Genomic DNA, 14,958 nt, shown 5'->3' with positions numbered 1-14,958 from the left:
ACAAAACCGTTGTTACCATGGCCCTGCTGCATCTCCCCATCCCCGGCTCACCTCTTACTGGCCACAATGGGGACCCTCCAGCCTTTGATCTGGCTCAGCTCTGTGTCAGAGACCTCAATCTGCAGGGGCAGCCGGGGCACCCACACGGTGATGTGCAGGGAGGCGCTCAGGTGCTGGTAGGTGAAGTTCACCACTGCATCCACCTTGCCCTTCATCTCTTTGCCATTGACAAAGACATAGTCACAGTGGTCAGACACCTGCAAAGACAGAAAGGGGGAAGAAGTCACCGGGCCCTGCAGACTACTTTTCTTCCATTTGTCTTTTTCTCTAGCAAAGCACACATGCTTCATTTTGGATCCTCTCAATGAAGAGCCTGAGACAAGGATTCTGTGCTCCTGGTCTACTTGGGAGAGGAGCTCATCCTTGCTGTGGATAAGTTTCTCTGGAACCTCCTGAAAGCCTACAAAATTGTCCCGCTGAAGGATAAGAGGTAGGAATATTACCTACAGGCTCCCATCTCTCACCAGCCCCGTGTGTTAACCCCCTGGCATTTCCAGGCTGACACACTAGCCCACGGCCCCTGAGAAGACCCTGGGACAGAAAACAGTAGTAGCTTGACGTGGAATGTGGCCCAATCCCAAAGTGAGCTGCGGCCGAGCCTGAACTCTCGGTGGGTACCAGAGGCATCTGCTCCCCTGGCTGATGCCTGCTCACAAGATGAGCTGCACCCCAAGCACCCTCCCAGGATTGGAAGGGTTTGTGCTCCCTTCTTCCTCTGCAGCCTGACTCACCGATCTCTGATGATACCCGCTCCTGACAGTCTGAGACACCAAGCCTCTGCACACGAGGCTCCCTTTGCCTAAGAACACCCTTTCTTCCCTACTGGCCTGGCCAGACACCTCGCCAGCCCCCGGGATCCTTTATATATTTGTATTGTAACTGCTTAGCCTGTGAACGGCCGTATCACATTAGGGACTCCCAATCTATGTCCCCTCCCCCTGTGTTTCTCCCTCTGCTTTTCCCATTCCCACCACATCATTGCCTCAGGAAAGGGCTGAGACAGAGCACAAAGCAAGACAAACACACAGAAAATAAAATAAAAGCCTGCAAGCATCAAGATTTTGTGTTCCAAAGTCTAAAACCTTAGGGAGGGGAATCTGCACGCAGCGCGATGGACATTCTCACGTGGCAAACAAGCGGCAGGAAGATGCCTGTGTCCCTGGGACCAGCTGGAAGGGGCTCCATGGACAGGGACAGGACCATATCCAAGGTAACTCTGATGGCAACGGATGCCCTAGGGACTGTAAGCAGAACATTGGAAGACTGGAAACCCCCCTCTCCCAAGGCCTTGGCAATACTTACGTCTTTTGAAAATTAGACTGGGATTATGCTCTGTAGCCTTAATGAATTGAAAATTGAGACTAGAAATCAACTTGTGTTTTCAAGAAATGACATGACTGTCTTGTGTATTCAAGTTGATCAAATGCGATTTATACTGGCCCCATGTGTCCAGATCAACCACCAAACTTTGGAATCCTTGAAGGAAAGAAGTACATCTTTTTAAATCTTTGATCTCTTGGTTCCACACAGCAGGTGTTCATGAAGCAGAAGGTTAGCAGAGCAGATCCTGAATGGACAGGTCGATGTGTGGGTGTATTTATGGATGGATGGGCGGATGGATGGATGGATGGATGGATGGGTGGATGGATGGATGGATGGGTGGATGGATGGGTGGACGGATGGGTGGATGGACGGATGGGTGGATGGACGGGTGGGTGGGTGGACGGGTGGATGGGTGGACGGGTGGATGGGTGGGTGGGTGGATGGGTGGGTGGGTGGATGGGTGGGTGGGTGGGTGGGTGGATGGGTGGATGGGTGGGTGGATGGGTGGGTGGATTGATGGATGGATGGATGGATGTGTGGATGGATGGATGGATGGATGGATGGATAGATGTTTGGGTTTGTGGATGGGTGGGTGGGGGGATAGATGGATGAATGGGTGGATAGATGAATGGATGAATGTACGTATGAGTGGATGGCTGGGTTGAAGGATGAGTGGACAGGTGATGGGTGAATGAAGAGAACCCTTTCTTCATGGGGATGCCTGTTTCAGGACAACCAAACAAGGATCTTGGGGTGAGGGGAGATGTGGTTAGAAACAGATACATGACGGAGCCAAGAGCAGTGGAAATGCAAGACATTTACTTGAAGGCTTCCAGAAAGTTCTCAAGCAGTTTTTCCTAACCTTTTTGGGGCCACTGACTCCTTTGAGAACACATGTCAAGCTAATTCTTGCTATGGAAATGCAAATACATACAGTTTTGCACAACATTTTGGGGTTAACGAAGTCACACATGGACTCCTCATGTAGCACTTACCACACTAGGGCTACAATCGCCAATTTGCTTATCTGTCTCTTGTCAGGACTGTGTACTCTCAAAGGAACAGTGTCTCCTTCTGGGGGTCTGTGGACCCAGTTAAATCACATCGATGCTGAGCTATGAGTTCATGTGGTCACCCTCTCTTTCCCCAGCTTCTGGAACTATGGATGGCTACTCTGGGCCCAGTTTTCATCTCTAGCCCTTGCTTCTGTTTGAAGGACAGCTGGTGAGGGCTGGGCGGAGAGAATTTCCTCCATCTGCTGGGGACAGTGGCAGGAGCAGCTGGGAGGGGAACACATGGATGGATCTTCTCACTCATGGTCAAGAGTGGTTTAAAAATGTTTACCTACTGATTAAGGGTGGAAACCAATTTTAGTTGCTGTCCCAGACTTGCCATTAGCATGTAAACACTGTCCTGGATCTGGGCAGGCATTAGCATAATAGCCCAGCAAGAGTTATATCAGTAATCACTTCTTTAATCAATGTTGTAATTTACAGACCATTGACTTTGCTCATTTATTACCTTCCTGAGCTCTGGTGGGAGGGAACCTGGCTCCTCCAGAATATATAAATAATTAAGAAGAACGCCAAGGGTATGAAGTTGCAGTGCATGATAGAGCCATTGTCACTGCTATTCCTGAAGGTGTCATAAATGTCTGGGGAAGTCTCGGGATGCATTAATCATCTCCTAAGTGGCTAGAAGTGAGAACCACAATATCACAAAATGAGTTGGCTTATCTGCAAAATAAGAACCGAAAACCCCACAGGAATCTCTTTAGTCCCTTGGCTTCATTTCTGGGACTCTCTTTCATCTGTCATGGTGGGTGGGCCGCCCACTGAGAAAGCTGCCCACTGGCTTCTGCCCACTCGGACATTTAAACCATGCACTCCAAACACATGGTGGCCACTGACCCAGCCACCGATGCCTGCTCTCAGGACCTGGAGGGGCCAGGGTGGGTCTGGTTGAGTGGCACTCGGTCAGTTGACATCTTCTGTTGTCATTGGGGCCGTGGCGACTTCCTGACAACATCACCCACACCCTTCCTGTGGGGAACCGCTTGGGGACCACTTTCACGGGGGAGGGCAAAGCCATCTGCTGGTCAACCATTGACATCCAATGTGACTTCTGAACCAAGCAGGTTCCAAACTTAACAGAAAATCCGAGAGGGAGTTCACAGCACAGACTATTGGACCCAACCCTGGAGTCTCCAATTGAGCAGGTCTGGGTGGGGCCCCCACATCTGCATTTCTAACAAAGTGCCAGCTGATGCTGATGGTCCAGGTCTGGGACCACTTGGAGACTCGCTCCTTGAAATAATGCAATCCCCCTTGCTCCGTTTCCATGTAATCTTCTATTTCCCGTCTTAGTTCATTCCAGCTGGTATAACAGAACATGGCAGACTGGGGGCTTAAAGAGCAGTTGTTTCTCACAGCTCTGGAGGCTGAAAGCCCCAGATGAGGATGCCTACAGATCGGTGTCTGGTGAGGGTCCGTCCCATCTCTCAGATGCCACCTTCTCCCCGTGTCCTCACGTGGTGGAATGCTGAGGCATCTCTCGGGACTGTGCTCTAAGGTCACTAATCCCATCCACGAGGGCTCCACCCTCGTGACCCAGTCACCTTCCAAAGCCCCACCTCCTTATACCACGTTGCAGGTTAGGGTCTCAACCTAGGAATTGGGGCGGGGCGGGGTGGACACAGACATCCAGCCCATAACACATTCCTTCCATGACTATGATCATTCAGTTATGATGCTTTAAATCACCTCTGTGCCCATGACTCCCAGAATCCTGCCTCCAGAGCCCAATAGCTTATTCAACATCTCCACTTGGATCTCTAATTAGTATTTCAAACTTATTATATTTGGAAATCAAACTCCTGGCATAGTTGTTTCGTGTGTGTGAGGGTTTTTTTTGTTTTTGTTTTTGTTTTTGCCACTTAGGAGCCTGGGGGGCGGGAAATAAAAATTAAATTCAGACACACAAAAAATCAGATTTGCATTCCTTGTACTCTTGAGTCCGTGGCCTTGCTCTCTTCACACGAAATGCTGCGTGGTCTCACGCAGCAGCAATGCTTTCTTGTAGAACATCTGCAATGTGCTTTCCTCTTTTCGGTCCTTTCTGGAGCTCTGGGCAGCCATCGTAGTCCCAGTAGAAGAGGCAGCTGGGGAGCTGGGGCTCCGGAGGTGGGGGCTTGCCCGCGGTGGGGAGGCGGGTGAGGCTCGCACCTGCTGATGGCGGCTGCAGATGGTGGATTTGCCGGACGGCTTGGACGGTTATCGTCCCAGGCAGCATCCTGAGACTGGGGCCTTGGAAGTCATCCTTTGTGCCACGCGGTGTTGGGGTCATCTCCGTTCCTGCTGGCAGGTGAGCAGGGAAAGGAAGGGGCCGAGAGAGGCTGCTGGCCGGCGAGTCCGGGAGGGTCACATCTGCATCCTCTCCACTGGCGGCCCTGGCCACCTGTCTCCTGGCCCATCCCAAACGAGCCCGCTCGGATGGGCTGGATCAGTCCAAGTCTGGGCAGGAAACAGACGCTGCATGTCACCCGGAGGAGAGTATGACAAAGGCACGCTGTATAATGGTGCGGGCAGGGCTACGGGAAACCAGCAGGAGATGGCACAGCACGCCAGACAGACATGGGGAGAGGGGTGAAGCGCGTCCTCCAAATTCCACGTCTACGTGGAACCTCAGACCAGGAGCTGGTTTGGAAATAGGGTCTTTGCAGACGTCATCAGCTGAGACGAGGTCATACCAGCTCGGAGTGGGCTGCAGGGGACTGGTGTCCTCAGAGGAGGAGAAGCGGGTGAGGAGGCAAGTGGCTGGAGAGTGATGCGGGGACACCGGCAGAGACGGAGAGATGCGGCCACATGCCAGGGAACAGCAAGGGCTGCGGCCACCGGGAGCTGGCAGACACAAGGCAGGGACCGGCTCTGCGCACACCCCAGTTTCAGACTGCTGGCCTCCGTGCGGGGGGAGAATAGTGCTGCTTTAAGCCGCCCGGTCTGTGGCCATGCGTTACAGCAGCCCTGGGACACCGGGGAAGCCCAGCTGAGGGGTGGCTACCGGAACCCAGCATGGGCGCTGCCCTGTCTGAGACGCCTGCCTCCAGGAGCCGTGACCTTGGGGGAGGGTGCAGCCGCTGTCAACCTGCAAGCTTGCAGGAAGGGGCCCCGGGGGTGAACAAACTGCTGCCCCCGCCCCCCACCCGTCTGCTGGAGCCTCCCACAGCCTCAGCCCGCGGGGAAACCGGGGATGGCCACGCCTGGTAAAGCGATCGCAAAGGTCAACCTCCCAGAGTGGGAGGAGGAGGTAGAGGGATCTGAAAGGACGAGTAGGAATTTCCAACCCAGAAACCTCTTCTCAACATTTTCCCATCTTCTTAACCTGGGGCTAGCGTGGAGAACTTCGTATGAATCACAGAACCCTTTTCAACTCTGGCAAAATCCTTAGAGGAGACCAGCTCTTCCCTGATGTGTGCTGGGATCTCTCTGTGCATCTTCCAGGCATCCCTGCCTTGTTCCCTGTGCCCCCGCTGGTCCTCCTGCAGCAGGACCTTTGCACCTGCTGTTTCCTCTGCCTGATGGCACCTCCTCCCCCACTTGCCTGTGCGGTTTATTCCTCATCTCCAGTAGGTCTTCAACAGAAGACCAACCGGGGGCCATTGTGTCCCCCAGGGGACATTTGACAAACCTTGGAGATCTTCTTGGTTGTCACCACTAGGGGAGGGGCTGTCACAGCTGGGAGATGTGCAAATGACATCTGGTGCTGCCGCACAGGACGGCCCCCAGCAAAGATCAGCAGAGCCCAAATGCCAGTGGTGCCACGGCTGAGAAACGCTGCCTTACCCACACGTGCACTCCCCAGGGGCCCTTTCTCCGACATCTGTATTCAGATCGCAACTCCAGACCCCTCCCTTGCTTTATTCTTCTCGTTTATCATGTATTACCCTCTCATACGCTATGCATTTTACCTATTTATTGTGGTTATCGTTTGTGCTCTCTTCCTAGAACATAAACTCTAGGATGACAAAGCTTTTTGACGGCTTTGTTCAGCATTCAGTGTTTTTTCTGTGCCTAAAATAGTACCTGGTGCTCAGGCACAGGGCCACACTTCCTGCCAGCAGGGCCACTCGGGGCTACCAGGTCCCACATTGCCCCACTGTGCACAGTGCACACATAGGTGTACACACACACAGGTGCACACACGCACAGGTGCAGACACAGGTGCATGCACGCACAGGTGCACACACAGGTGTAGACACAGGTGTGCATATGCACAGGTGCACACATGTACAGGTGCACACAGGCACACACGCACAGGTGCAGACACGCACAGGTGCAGACACAGGTGTGCTTATGCACATGTACAGGTGCACACGCAGGTGCAGACACGCACAGGTGCACACACAGGTGTAGACACAGGTGTGCATATGCACAGGTGCACACATGTACAGGTGCACACAGGTGCACAAAAACGAGGCATACACACAGGCGCACACGCACAGGTGCAGACACAGGTGTGCTTATGCACACGTACAGGTGCACACACAAGTGCACATGAGGAGGCAGGATTTCACCGGCGATCCCATGCTCCATAACAGCAGCAGCAAACGTTTGCTGAGCGTTTACACTGAGCCAGGAGCCATTTTGAGAGGGTCGCATGGTTGATCTCACTGAAGTCTCACCAAGAACACACGAGGGAAGGTACTTTATCTTTCAAATCCCAACCATATTTCAAGTGAGGAATCAAAGGCACAGAGAGGTGATGTAACTCGCCCAACATCACACAGCTGGTAGTCAGTGAGCCACACAGAGAGTCGACCCCTAACCTCTGCTCTCAACCCTGATGCCCACCGGCTCTGTGATGATGGAGCTGTTTGGTTTTGATCCCTGCCTCATTCCTACTGCAGGCAGACCCTATTTCCCCTTCCTGCCGTGGACCTGGCCCCGTGATGAGCTTTGGCCAGCAGTATGTGAACAGAAGGGACAGCTGGCCAGTCCCAGCTCAGGGTTTAGAGGTGCTGCGTGTTTCGGGCGGGCTCTGTGTGCTCGGCCAGGAGAGGCTCTTCCCCAAAGTCGCTGCTACCTCTCCACCACCCTGGAACGAGACCCATGGAGCCCGTCTAAGCCCCCCCTGTGGTGAGGGGTCCACCCCAGCTGAGCCCACACACCACCGGATGGCCTGCAAATGCAGAAGCAAGAATATGTGATCACTGGTTAAAACAAGTGGACGTCGGGCCATTTGTTAACGGGGCACAGCTGCTAAGTGCTTGGTTGCAGGTGCACCCACCCGTCACTCTCAGGGGCTTCCATGCTCCCTCTTCCCTTGTCCCCGCTCCAGTCCCCCCTCTTATCCTTCTGTCTCTCCTCCTCAGGAGGCAGAGTGACCACTGGAGGTCTGGGAGGAAGAGAAGACGGGGAGCCTGGCTCCCAGGTTTGGGAAGGACACAGTGGATTCGGGAAGCGTCTGTGGAGCACTCCTCGTCCTGGAGCAGCGGCGTTCACTTGGACCCAGCTTTGGGATTTGACCCCTTTTCTGTCTCCGATGACCTTCGGCCAATGCGGCTTGTGCGTGCTGGCAGCCTTCCCCCACGGCGGCCGCAGGGAAGCTTCACATTTCCTGGACGCCAGGCTCCCTCGTCGCTGAAGGGGTCACAGTGGCTGCTCGGACATCACAGGGAGACAACCACAAGGGCCAGGCAGGGCCTGGGCCAGCCAGTGTTTCTGAGGCGAGGTCTGCACGCCTCCCTTCTTTTCCCTCCTGCCCCTCACCGCCGAGGCCAAACGGAACTCCCACGGCCCCGGAAATCTGTGCAGCGATAACTCGCAGTTTATCCAGCTGACCATGAGGAATGCGCCGAGACTCGGACACGCCGCATGCTCGGCTCAGGAATCCGGTCCTTATAGAGGGGGCTATGCTGAGCCAGGCCTGGCTGGGCGGGGCCGGGCAGGGAGGGGAGCGGAGGCCAGGAGGCCAGAGGGAGAGAGGCCGGGAGGGGAGGTTGGGATGGGAGGCGGGGAGGCCGCGCTGGGATGCTGGCCAGGGCACTCGGCCAGGGAAGAGAAGGGGAGTGCCCGTGTGGCCTCTGCGTGTGGCAGGGAGCCGACCTGCAGACACCACCCGGCCCTAAACTGTGCCTCCTTTATCCGCCGACCGAGGGCTCCTTCTTTCAGCAAACACTCCCTGGGCCCCTGCTCCATTCCAGGCTTGTGTCCAGGTGCCGGAGACAGGAAGTGAGAGGCATGAGGCTCCTCTCGGGAGGTTACATTTCGGGAGAACGGCCGCAGATGAGAACAAGCCGACGAGGAAAGAGCCATGAGCAGCACAGGCCACGAGCAACACGAACGAAGGACCCTCACCCGAGGACGGGAGCAGAGCAGACTCTCCGGGAGGTGACGTTTGCTCGGATCCTCCCTGGCGGGGAGGTGAGAGCCCTGTGGGGTCTGGGGGAGGAAGGTCCCAGGAAGAGGGAATCGACAGGAAGAGCTAGCTAGCATTTATGCAGTGTCTGCTGTATGCTAGATTCTGTGCGGAGCCCACAGACTTCCAGGTGCGGGCACTGGGGCACAGAGAGGTTGAACAACTTGTCCAAGGTCACACAGCGAGTAGCACTCGGACTCGGACGTGACAGCAGTGGTTTAGCTCCAGAAAGCCTCCTCTTTTTTTTTTTTTTTTTTAAAATGATCTTTGCCAATGTAATTGGTGAAAAGTTATCTCTGTCCTTTCACTTTGGAATAAAAAAGGGCAAAGGATGTAAAGACATTGCTTGAGGTCTGTGATAACGCGGTCTTCTGTGACGTCTCCGTGCCAAGGCGCTCACCGACAAGAGACTCATTAAACCTGATTTCTTTCCTTCTCTTTTCGGAAGTCGGCCTCACACCATCATGCACAGTAGCCCGTGTGACTTGGAGAGCAGGGTCGCAGCTCCGTCCCCTCCATGGACGGTTAGAAGCCACACAGTTTTTTGAAGGGAAAAAAAAGCCTTTGGTATTCTCTGAGAGTTAATGGAGGTACTTTGACGTGTCAAAGTCGTATGCACTGAAGACGTCCGCCTTGATGCTCTGGTACAGGTCCACGGTGTGAGATCGCCGCTGACACGGTTCCCATCGCCTGTGTGCACGCGTGCACGCGGAGAAAGTGGAATTCGGTATCTACCGTCCGAGCAAAGGCCCAGCGCTCAACACGGCCCTTCTGCTGGGCGCAGGCCCCGAGGCAGGGCCGGGCCTGTAGCAGAAGCACAGGGGAGGTGGGGGATCCTCCTTCAGGCTACAGGCTGGGGCGTGTGGTGCGAGGAGACCACGGCATCTCAGATCTGCCAGGAGAATTCAAGGAGAAATCCCGCAATTGCGGGAATCAGCGCAGCGCCTGGCACACGGCGGGCAGGCAGGTGGGGCAGGGCCAGTGGGCGGGGCGTATGCGGAGGGCCGGGCAGACGGATGCCGTAGCCCAGAAGTCTGTTTTCAGGGGCTCTGGTTATTCCTGCCTTGAGGAGGAGCGTGGAAAGAAGCTTCCAGAGTGACAGCCCTAAACAGATCTGACCTGTCTCTCCGAGTCACTGACACCTTCATCCCCGGGGGGCGATGGGCTCGCTTTCCTCTGGTGACGTCACTTGAGGTCCTGAAGTCCTGGATCCAGGATGATGGGACTGGGTGTCCCGTGGCTTCTCTCTGAACCCCCAGGCCTAGCAGAGCTACTGGGGGAGGGGGTGGTCAGCAGCCCCCGCCGCCGACTGAACGCGGTGCTGTCACTCTGTCACTGGGAGCGAGGAGCAGAGGGTGTAATCACGGGTCCCCCGGCAGCGAGCACAGAAACAGTCTAGCCACATGATAGACGGGGGCATCTTGGGAGGGGTGTACTGGAGGACCAGGCCCCCCTGGCCACGACCACACCGGTCTCCCCTCTGGGAGCTCGGCAGTCAGAGGGAGCTGGCAGGCCAGCTGGTCCGAGTCTCAAGCAAGTCTGCTCTCTTTATCTGACAGGTGTTTTCCTCTTCTGAGCCGGGATTGCCCCATTCAAACTGTCCACACGCCAGGCGTCCACTTCCTTGCCAATTACCCGCTGGCTTCAACAGCCAACCGCAGGGCCATGTCCTCCAGGGAGAACCAGGGACACAGGCTCTCCTGGACATCCTCCCAGCACAAACCCACCTGCACACCTGTCTTGCCATCAGCATCTCAGCAAGGAGGACCAGAGGAGGCACCATGGTCCCTAAGCTGACACCGTATGGCCATTAGTCATCCCCTAAGAGCTCAGGAGCAGAGCTGCATGGGCGCACACATGAGAGCAAATGGGAGTAACCCGCATTCCAGCTCAGATGCCCCGGACCCCCGTTATTTCTGCTGCCCGACATCTACTCATTTAATTTAGAATAAACAGTTTTTGAAAGATTTTCAGGGGAACCCCCATGGAGCCACATGCTTCCCATGCTCGGTCCACGTGCTTCGGGAGGTCTCGACGCCCGACACATCTCACTGCCCCGGCCCCGGGTCGTGGTCCAGGAGTGGTCACGCAGCTCAGCCTGCCCTATTGACAGCAAGTCCCTGGATTTCCGACGGAGCAAAGGGAGCCTCTCATCTCTGCTGCACTTGAGCCTGAGAAGTTGTGGGCCTCCAGCCTCCAGGGGCCACCACATGGGGGTTCAGAATGACACCTGCACAGGTGAAGCCGAGCTGCCCTAGACCTCCCATGCACAGGACAGTTGCTGCCCTTACTCGTTAAGCCAACTGGAGTCTTCATCGCTCCACAAGCACGTAGTCCCTGACAGAGCCGTCATGGACCCCTGGGAAGGCGGGCGTGCGACGCGGCCTGAGACCAAATCCTTGTCTGCAAACTGATTTCAGCAGAGAGGCCGAAGAGGGACAGGAAGCTCGGGATCTGGCAGGACAGGACGCTAACCCAGACCGGAGCTTCACGAGGCAAGCCAGTTACGTGGCTCCAGTCTGGACCCCCGTACCCCGCACTCCACGGAGCTGGCCGGACATGTCTCGTCACTGCGAAGGCCACTCGCTCCCGGCTGCAGGATTCCCGGGGCTCCTTAGGCGAATCCAGATGGAGCCTCTCTTGGCTCCAGTGAAGTCTGACTCGTAAACAAACGGCCTTATCTTTTGCAAAGGTCTTTTACTAGGACAGTTATTCTTTGTAGCCTAAGACAGAGGGTGAGAGCCATCTGCTCCTTGCTGGCCAGTCCCAGGCATTTGTTTCTGCCACCCAGCTCTGGTTGGAGGGTTGGAGGCTTGGGTCTGCGTTCCCCGTGGAGCTTCCTGCACTGTTGGAAGCGCCCTGTGTTTGTGCCAGCCGGATGGCGGCCACTGGCCACATGCCTCACGAGCACAGCTGTAGCGCTGAAACTTCCACTTTATTTCATTTTAATTAACTTAAATAGCCACACGTGGTAGGTAGCTGCCATACTGCACATGCAGCCTTAGGCAAATCTTAACATCTGGCTGTGAGGAGAGCAGTGCGCTCTCAAACGTGCCCGAGCGCACCAGACGCCGCAGACCACACGGGCCCGGCGATCGGGCAGATGTGGGTTTGAATTTCGCTTCTGCCATTTACTGGCTGTGTGGCCTTGGGCAAGTCACTCGACCTCTCTGGACCTCAGTTTCTTTATCTGCAAAATGAACTTGTAATAGTGTTGACCTCAGAGTCACTGGTGTGATCTACTTAAAATCCAAACGAGAATTCCCAGCAGGACCCTGTTGCTCTTAGAGGAAATCAAAAGTCTGATAGTAAACCCGAGGCCTGGGGCTCTCGACATTTGGGCCGGGTGATTCTGTGGGATCAGACGGTCCCGAGCACGGTACGACGTTTAGTGGCCCACGTGGCCTCCAGCCAGCAGATGCCAGCAGCCCCCTCTGTCTGAGTCACTACAACCCCAACGTCTCCGAGCATCACCCCATGTCCCCCTGGGGCACGACCAGCCCAGCGTGAGCACCCCGGTGCTGGGTCTCCCTGGGACGAAAGAGGCGCCAACGTGAACGCACAGTCCTGCCTGCTCTGCGTGCGCCAAGGCTAAAACTCACAGCAGACTTTCCAGGTGAGGGCGAGTATCTCGCAGTTTTGCAGGGGACACAACGGGGGCTGGAGGAAGAATGGGGGCTGGAGGAAGACAACAGCGGGGGGCTTGGGCATGCACCTGACCCGCCCTCAGAGTCTCTGCCGCAGGATTCTGGCGCCGGGGGAGCCTCTCATGCCTGGAGCGTCCTCACATGGCAGTGGAGACACGGCGGGAACGGGGCATGGCTGGGCCTGGTGCCCCGCGTTCCAGGAACTGCTCTGCGGGCCTCGGATTGCTTTTACCCCGTGGCTCTTGGAGATAAAGATGCTGCTCCCAGCGCCCTCGGGCGTGAGGGTGGGGAGTGCACTTCCCTCCCAGGGAAGGTCGGCCCACTCTGCCCCGGGCCCGAGGGGCGCCACCCACAGTGGCCCCGGGCCTCACAGACCGACACTTCGGGGCTGCTGGTAAGAGCCCAGCTTCCCAAGGCCTCGGGGCTAGTGGATCAAGGGCACGTTCAGTGAGAGGGAGTTTCGGGCCCACAGGAGCAGTGCCCGGGGGAAACTGAGGCCTCCACCGAGCGAGTTCTGGAAAGAGCACAGGCCCTGTGGGCCCCGGGAGAGCCGGGCAGCCGGTCGCCACATGTGTTCCTGTTAGCTCAGCGCCGGGGACCTTAACCAGGGCTGTGGCCTGGAGGTCAGGCAGGCTGCGCTGGAAATCCCGTCACGATGCTCGAAGTCGTGTCACCCCCAGCCCGTCGTGGGCGGTGCCTCGGCACCTGTGGCCTCAGGAGCTCCCGGGGAAGGCACGGGCAGGCTGCGGCCAGGGTGACTCGGGAGGGTGGGGTGGGGCGCCCCAGCTTCCGCTCCTTAGCATGAGGGGTGCGTGGGGAGCACGGTGCAGACGGGGGTGCACAGTTACGGGGGGCACTGACAGCTGTCACTTCCTGCTAACTGGCCCACTGTGTCCTCTTCGGAGACCGCCCCATCCAGAGGGCCCCTCGCCCCTCTCAGCATGGCCCCCCACGCCCTGACCTTCATCACCACCTGTCATCCTCACGTGTTCATCTCCGTCTGCCCCTCTCCATTACCGCGATGCCTGATTCCGTGTGTTTTACTTATGGCTGAGGCCCCGGTACTGGAACAGTGCCCAGGAAATCACCAACATACACCTTCTGGAATGTACCAGCATGTGATTCAACGTATGCTGTGAAGATACCGTGACTTTGTGAACCCAGAGAGCTCGGCACGACCCCAGGCCCCATTGTCAGCTGTAGGACGCGTCATTCTCCCGAAGATGCTGGCGTGTGGACAGATGGGGACAGCAACCACTCCGTGGGGTCACGGGGGCCCTGGGGCTGCTCGTCCACCTCACGTGTCCCCTCCCCGAGGCCTTTGTCCCGGGGATGCTGCTCTTCCTCCTCCTGGATGATCTACACAGACGCTCATGGAGCTCCCAGGGCCCCCCACTCACATCCGACGCCGGCAGAGCAGTCCCCTCGCCACCCGCTGCTTCCCTTTCCCAGATGCCCGCCGGTCAGGGACACGCGAGAGGAGGGAACAGGCGGAGCGGTGTAAAAGCCGTGGCCCGTCTCTGCCACACACACAGGCACAACCCACCCTTCTCTGTGTGTTTGGTCTGTGTGCGTGATCCCACCCACGGGGAGAGGGGCATAGAAGTGAGGGGGCAGGTCCACACTGATCCCTGCGGGCTGACAGGGGGGCTGCAGGGGTGTGTGTGTGTGTGTAGATTTGACAGTTATAAAATTGTGGTAAAAGAAGTTTGTGTTTCGTGATCCCATTTTTTAAAAATTATTTTTCTATATATGGATGTGCACTGATGTGTCAAGAGAGATGTGTAAGAAATGATCACCGAGCTGTTTTAATGAGAGACCACATACTGTATGATTCCATTTCTATGAAATGTCCAAAAAAGGCAAATCTTCAGAGACAGAAAGTAAATTAGTGGTTGCCCAGGGCTGGGGGTGGGGATGGGCATTAACGGCAAACGGGGTGACAAAAATATTCTAAAATTGGGTCACGGTGATGGTTACCCAGCCCAGGAAGCTTTCTAAAACACCACTGACCGGTACACACGAAATAAGTTGCAACTCTAATTATTTAGCAACAGCGTGCTTGGCACAGAGAGGATGCCGGTCAGTGCTCCGCCCGCAGCCCCGTCTTACCTCGAGGGCTGTCGAGGGATTCCCTGAGCTGGCCAGGGTCAGAGTTAAGTCCTTTCCATGTTTGGCTACTAGGTCACGTCCTTTTCTTGATTGATAACACTTGGCAACCCTCACAACCGCCTTCTGAACTAGGGACTGTGACCGCCCCCACTTTCCGAAGGAGCCTGGGCTGGGGAGAGGATGTACGGATTGCCCAACACTGCAGAGCTCGGAACGGTGAGGCCAGGAAGGTTTTGGAAGAAACCCTCCATAGTTCTCTTGCACTCCTTACAAACAAAGCCTCGACTGCCTTTGTCTGAATGGTCTTTTCAAGGACACCATCTAGCGAGCAGCTTCGGAAGGCAGAGGTAAGGTCCCCTTGAAGAGCGCAGAGCAGGCACGCTCGTGGACAAGCTTCTCC

At 56.1% G+C, this 14,958-nt stretch overlaps 1 protein-coding gene across 1 annotated transcript in view; it reads right to left on the bottom strand.

Annotated features, from left to right (window-relative positions):
• The window catches only part of TMEM132C (transmembrane protein 132C), a 196,992-nt gene that overhangs the window by 10,086 nt on the left and 171,948 nt on the right, over window positions 1-14,958 (bottom strand). The window contains exon 6 of the mRNA XM_087857167.1: window positions 52-257. Coding sequence (XP_087713293.1) covers window positions 52-257 — 206 coding nt within the window. The remainder of the gene's footprint in view (window positions 1-51; window positions 258-14,958) is intronic.

The sequence above is a fragment of the Ursus americanus genome, chromosome 30 (assembly GCF_024610735.1).
Source record: "Ursus americanus isolate L20-20 chromosome 30, mUrsAme1.1.p, whole genome shotgun sequence".
Classification (NCBI taxonomy): domain Eukaryota; kingdom Metazoa; phylum Chordata; class Mammalia; order Carnivora; family Ursidae; genus Ursus; species Ursus americanus.
The sequence above is the reverse complement of the archived record's forward strand: the minus strand, read 5'-3'. Positions and strand labels throughout refer to the sequence as shown.